This window comes from Galeopterus variegatus, unplaced genomic scaffold (assembly GCF_000696425.1).
Source record: "Galeopterus variegatus unplaced genomic scaffold, G_variegatus-3.0.2 Scaffold253, whole genome shotgun sequence".
NCBI lineage: Eukaryota > Metazoa > Chordata > Mammalia > Dermoptera > Cynocephalidae > Galeopterus > Galeopterus variegatus.
The window spans coordinates 459,461-465,938 of record NW_007726364.1 but is presented as its reverse complement, the minus strand read 5'-3'; the positions used below and the strand labels follow the sequence as shown (position 1 = coordinate 465,938).

The 6,478-nt window shown below is 47.7% G+C and overlaps 1 protein-coding gene across 1 annotated transcript; it reads right to left on the bottom strand.

Annotated features, from left to right (window-relative positions):
- Nucleotides 1–1,544: 1,544 nt before the first annotated feature.
- Nucleotides 1,545–6,352, bottom strand: PABPN1 (poly(A) binding protein, nuclear 1). The gene is made up of 7 exons (XM_008566578.1): nucleotides 5,996–6,352; nucleotides 5,516–5,630; nucleotides 4,750–4,817; nucleotides 4,350–4,456; nucleotides 3,830–3,917; nucleotides 3,592–3,743; nucleotides 1,545–2,463 (listed from the first exon to the last, which is right to left on the bottom strand). The coding sequence occupies exons 1-7, from the start codon at nucleotides 6,344–6,346 to the stop codon at nucleotides 2,424–2,426; spliced, it is 921 nt and encodes a 306-aa protein (XP_008564800.1). The 5' UTR covers nucleotides 6,347–6,352; the 3' UTR covers nucleotides 1,545–2,423.
- Between the last annotated feature and the right edge of the window lie 126 nt (nucleotides 6,353–6,478).

The following is a 6,478-nucleotide window of genomic DNA, read 5'->3' as shown; positions in this document are numbered from 1 at the left end:
AATTTTGATAGAGAAGTTATAGCACTAGGATGGAGGGAATGACATGAGCCATACATAAAAATAAGGTAATTCAACTGAAACATACACTGCACCAGTTGTAGTGCAGCATTTGGCAGGGATATATAATCAAGATCAAATTGGGAAAGGCCTTAGTTCCATAGTCTAGTTTGTGCTTTGTACTTACTGGTGGCATCATAGGGGCCCTTTTGGCAACGATTAGAGCCAGACATCTGCCAGGAGCCCACTGCAATGACAACAGGAAGTTGCTCAAGCAGTGTAAGTAGGAATGAAGAGAATGGGCAAGAGTAGAACTGACCAAACAGAAAATTAAAACCAAGAAGGGTCAAAAACCCACATTCACCCTCCACTGTCCAAGTTTACAGAGATCTTTTTGAGCCAGCCATTTGGTGCCCCCTGGTGGATAGATGAGACCTTCTCCGCTTTAGTAATGTCAAGCCACTTAAGATGTTTCACATTCTTCCAGCAAAAAGTTCATATTGAACACTTTATCCAACATTTGCATAAGTCTCCACACTGAGGCCAGGCACTATTAACTACATGAATCTAGTTAGGAGAAAAGATAGACTTCAAATGCCTAAATTATCACATAATAGGAGGTAGTACAAAAAATGATCAAATACTAAAATAAGCGGTGGTCAACTGACCAGAGAATTTAAAATACAGACTTGAGAGGTAGGTTAAGGCCTCCCAGATACAGAAAGGGTTCCCAGAGTCGTTTCTTTAACCTTAGACTTTTGGGGCCAGCCCATGGCTCACTCGGGAGAGTGCGGTGCTGATAACACCAAGGCCACAGGTTCGGATCCCATATACGGATGGCCGGTTTGCTCACTGGGTGAGCGTGGTGCTGACAACACCAAGTCAAGGGTTAAGATCCCCTTACCGGTCATCTTTTTAAAAACAAAACAAAACCTTAGACTTTTGAAGAAAAGAGCATCCAGGTCAGAGACAGTCATGAATAAAACAACCTGGGAAAAGAAGTGAATAGCAAGTAAGAGCACACAGAGGTTGGAATACTAGAAATTTTGCAGGTAACAGAGTCTACGAAGGCTTAAACTGGGGAACAATGTAGTGCTCAAGGATTTTAAGACCAATCTGACATAAGAATATAAAATGGAAAAATTATGTTATTAAGATGGTCAAGGAACTATACAAGAAGATAGGAAAACAATGAAAGCAAGTTAAGTCCTAATTAATGAACGACCCAAAGTTTAATGTATGTAGTCACTGCATGGCTGGAGGAAAGATAAGCTTTGCAATGGTCTTTGTTAATTGTTTAGTTTTTGCATTTCTTGAACCCACCTTGAGGTAGGGCTGCTGGTGTGGACAGTGTTACACACTATTTGGAAAACCCATCATCCTCAACTAAACACATAATGTTCCTGCTAGTTGTAATTTAACTCCTAATTCCTTCACAAGTAGGAACTTCCCCTCCACAACACCAGTACTTCCATGAAGTAGAATAGCCATATGCAACCTAAGAGAATAAGTAGGTAAATAATCTTTATACCCAAAAGGCCAAACAATTTTTATTTTCAAAAACAACTTTATTTATGACACATATCAAAAAAAACCTCCCACCCCCTGGAAATGAGCTAAAAAAAATAAACAAAATCCACCTCCCACCTCCCTGTTCCCACTTCCTCCCATTCCCTCCAAATAAAAGGGAAAAAAAAGGCAAAGGAAAAAAAACAAAACAAAAAACTGAAAAACAAAAAAACACCCAAAACCCCCCAAAACAAGGTAGTGCATTTCCCCAGGGGGAAGGGGAATTTACACTGGAGCCGCTGGGAGCGGAACGGAGATCTTCCGGCTACAGAAACCTGCAAAGAAAGACACTCAAAACAGAAAAAGAAACACAAAAGGAAACAAAATAGATCACCAGGCAATCTGGAGGGGCAGGGAGCCGGAAAAGAGGGGTGGGGTGGTGGTAGACCTGGCAGGACAGGAGCAGGCAGGAGGGGACTGTGAAAGGCAGGGAGAAGATGGAGGGAAGGTAACAAGCAGAACAGTTTGGTGTCCTTCCAGAGCCCTGGGTAAAAAAAAACCCTCTTAACCACCCACGCCCACCTACACTTGAGCAGCCCCCAAAGGGGTGAAGTGGGGCAGGGAAACATGGGGAGCAGCTTGCGCAGTTGAGACGTGTCCATGGCGAATCCCCAGAGTGAAAGAGCAGCCCCCTGCCCCACTCCCTGGGCCTTCCCCTACTCCCCAAAGCAGGTCCCTCCTCAGCAGTTAGTTATAGGATTCTCCCCCCTTCCACAGTGTATCTTTTTTTTTTTTAAAAATATTTTTTTTTTCCATCAAGGTCATCTTCTGTTTTTCTTTTTTTTTTTTTTTAATTCTTTTTTTTTTTTCCTTCTTTTCTCTTTTTTTCCTCTCTCTCCTCCTAATACACACTTTTTTTAGTAAGGGGAATACCATGATGTCGCTCTAGCCCGGCCCCTGGAAGAAAGAAGGAGAGTTAGGTGTTAACATGATCACTAGATAGTTCAGTACAAGCCCCTCCCCCGGGCCCTTGCCCCAGTTACTGTGAAGGGAAGGGGGGAAAAGAAGTTTTCAAATGTCCTAAAACTGACCCTAAAATCCCAGAAACAGCCACACACCTGGCAAGTGGGGGATGGGGTGGGGAGTTTAACAGAATACTTTGCCAAACAGTGGCCATAAAGTAGTGCATCTGAGATACAGAAGCAAGAAAAAGGACCCACTGTTGATCCATTTTTTAGTTCTCCACAGCTCTTAAACCCTAGGCCCTAACCAATAGATTCTCCCTAACTCCTGGGAGCAGACAGGTACATCTTATGAAAAGCCAAGCTTTATATGCCTAACTTGTCTATTTAAATGTAAAGAGATAGAGGGAAAGCAAAATAATACATGGGCACAATAAGCCCACTGAGAAAGTTAACCTTGAAAAAGACTGGCTCGGGCCGGCCCGTGGCTCACTTGGTAGAGTGTGGTGCTGATAACACCAAGGCCCCGGGTTCGGATCCCACATAGGGATGGCCGGTTCGCTCACTGGCTGAGCGTGGTGCTGACAACACCAAGTCAAGGGTTAAGATCCCCTTACCAGTCATCTTTTTAAAAAAAAAAAAAAAGAAAGAAAAAGACTGGCTCAAATAAAGAGTAAATAAATATCTCAAAATCCTCCCACATGGCTATAGGATCAACTAGCCTCTGGTACACTTCCAAGGGAGGTTCAAACTTCAACCCCTCCCTAACTCTGGGAAAAGTAGAGAATGTCAAAGCAGTGCTTTCACTGCCCTGAAGCCCAGTTCTTCCTGGCTTTTTCTGTAAACACCTACACTGCCACCAACTCCCAAGAAAAAAAGGCTGGAGGAGGAAGCATCTCTCAGAACAGAAATAGAGATCCAGCCCTTATCACCAATTCCTGCTCCAGAAATGATGAGACTGGCCTCCTGGCCTGGCCTGCAACTACCTTCCTCACCCTGCACAGGCAGGAGACCAAGTCCCTGGAGACCAAGGGGAAGGGAAGGGAGGGAGGTTCCTCAGGAGAGAAGGAAGCATACAGGGCTCATGGGAGGCTGGGGAGAGGAGCAGCCCATCTATCCTGACCTGTAGACGCGACCCCGGGGCCTGCTGTTAAAACCACTGTAGAATCGAGAACGCGAACTGTTGTAGTTGGTGGTCCTGGCACGGTAGCGGGCTCGTGGGAAACCCCGGTCTGTTGTGCTGATGCCTGGTCTGTTGGTTCGTTTTGGGATCACCTGAGTAAGGGATGTACAGCTCAAAGCCTTAGAACCAACCTGGAGAATTTACACAGAACCAGAACAGCAACGGGCACAGGGCTTACCTTGATTTGTCTTCCTCTAAATAGGGACTCATCTAAGGCCAGGGAAGTCCTCACTGACTCTTTGTCTGAGAACTCTATATATGCAAATCTGAAAAGAATAATTGTCACTTTATTTATCTGAGGTTGCAAATAGCTCGTAAGTCAAACCCAACTCGCAGGCATGCTTTGTTTGGGTGCAAGATGTTCACATTTTAAATTATTTGTCAAAAAAGTTTAAATGAAAGATTTTAATCATAATTCCCAGCTACTCATGTGGCCATAACCATCCGGGGCCAACTAGAAGCTGCCACTTCCCTTCTAGTTCATGATCCCCCCAACACCTAGCCTTCATTTTTGTTATGTCTGACCCCTGAAAACACTTACATGAAATCCTTGATATGTAATACCAACATTAATGCCATTATCTTGGAAGATAAAGGCCACTTGTTCTAACAGTGAGTGACTTACTATTCCATATAAAACATAACTTACCTATTTTAAAGCTGTGATCAAAATGATCTCAACTTACTATTCTACTTACCCTTTGGGATGGCCACTGAATTTGTCACAGAGTATAGTAACACGATTGACTGAACCACAGCCATGAAAGTGAGCTTCCAGCTCTTCTGCCGTTGCACCATAGTCCACCTGAAGAAAGGGGGGGGACATTTCACAGGTACTGGGTAATCTCCTGACTCAACAAGTACCCTGCCTAGCCTTTAGTCTGGGTCATCTACATACACTAAGACACATCAAATCTGGTTCTCTACGGAACTAATCCTTTTCTTTCCAACCCCAGAGCCTTTGCTGACCTTTAGCCTTCTCCCAACCCTTCCTCCCCACCCAAAACCACTGCTATTGTGCAGATGTTCCTTTTAAGACTATTAAATAACTCCCGCAAGTAGGAACTTCCCAACCCTAATCACAGCCCTACTACATACATTGCCAACATAGATGGATCGGGCATCAGCCTCCATCTTCTCCTCAATGGACATGATCACTGGGCCAGCTGTAAGGAAAAAAGATTTAAAAACAAAAACACTTGTTTTCTACTTGACCAATATATGCACTTCTGCCACCAGCACTATACTATAAACTCAGTGAAGACAAAGATTTTAGTCTGTTCTGTTCCCTGTTGTACCCATTACCCAAGCACATAGCAGATGGTCATAAATATTTGATAAATCAAGGAATATATCAATATATCTTTAAAAAATCATAAACAACATACAGGAATCCCTCCGCCTCGAAACAAGTCCCCACTGAATAGCTTTGCTTGAAGCACCTTGAGTGAGCAAAATTAAGTGGGGGAGACTCGCCATTGCTAGATTACAGGGAAAGCCCTTTGCAGCCGAGCAATTTCTCTTAGGAATCCTAACTAAAAGGTCTTCAATTTAAGGAAAAACTATTAGACTTGCAGGTCAAATGCCAGCTGGTAAACTTCACAGAGTAGAGATACTAAGAACAAAGAGCAACTCATTTATAACAGAGACAAAGGGAGGCACAAGACTACCACTATCAAAAACCATAGGTTCCCTCTCACCAAAGTCAAGAGAAACGCACAATGGACTATGCCCGCGGCATCTGCCCAATAACTGCTAAAACAAGCAGCTCCAGGGTCCCAAGCATCTAATCCCACATTCCCCGTGCTCCCCACAACCCTCACCACACAAGGACCGGGTTCCGCGTGCAACCGCCGTTACTCACCATTGCCTGGAGGTGGACTCATATTCATCTGCTTCTCTACTTCGTTCTGTAACTCCTTTAGCTTCTCAGCTTCTTCCTCCATCTCCCTGACTCGAGCTTTGATCGCCTCCAGCTCCTGCAATGAGTGGGGAGGGTACGGAGGAGAGCTTAAGAGGAACCAACGCAGGGCAGTACCCTGCTCGAGGTCGGCGCGCGGCCCCAGCCATGCTCGACCATTTCCTTCGCCCCACGCGAGGGTCGTGATGAAAAGAAAAGCGAGCTACCTTCTCTACAACAGCACTAGGTACCCATGACGCCGGAATCAACCCGCCCGGGCCCCCTGTGGCGATGGCAGGCCCGTCCCCGGCCCGACCCGGACCGGTCCCAGACACGTTATTCCCTGCCCAACCCCACCCCCCGCCTGCCTCCCGTTCGCCCGAGCTCTGGGCTTCCCGTGACCCGGCCGGCCACCGGCCTGCTCACTCGCCCTCCTTCCCTCACCGGGTCTTCAATGGCGCCGTCCCCCGGGTCACCCTCGACTAGTCCCGGCTCCTCCTCCTCCTCCTGGCTGCCGGGGGCTCCCGAGCCAGGCCCAGGGCCCGGAGCTCCCGGGGGGGCGCGGGGCCGGGGCGGCTCCTCTTCGGGCTCGGGCTCCGGCTCGGGCTCCAGCAACAGCTCCCCAGGCTCCAGTTCCTCAGACTCCAAGCCGTTCCCGTAGTCCCCTGCGCCCCCCGGGGCCCCCTCCCCGGCCTCCCCCCCGGCCCCGGGCACAAGATGGCGCCGCCGCCCCGGCCCGGAGCCCCGACCGCCCGCAGCCCCCGCTGCCGCTGCCGCCGCCGCCGCCGCCGCCATCGCCGCTCAGACGGGTCACAAGCCCAGCCATCCTCAAGGTGCTGGCAGGTGACACAAGTGGACAAGGCTGTAGAGGGGGAGGGCAGGACTTGCGCAGCCTGCGAGGAGCATGGCCTCATGGGAATGCAGGCT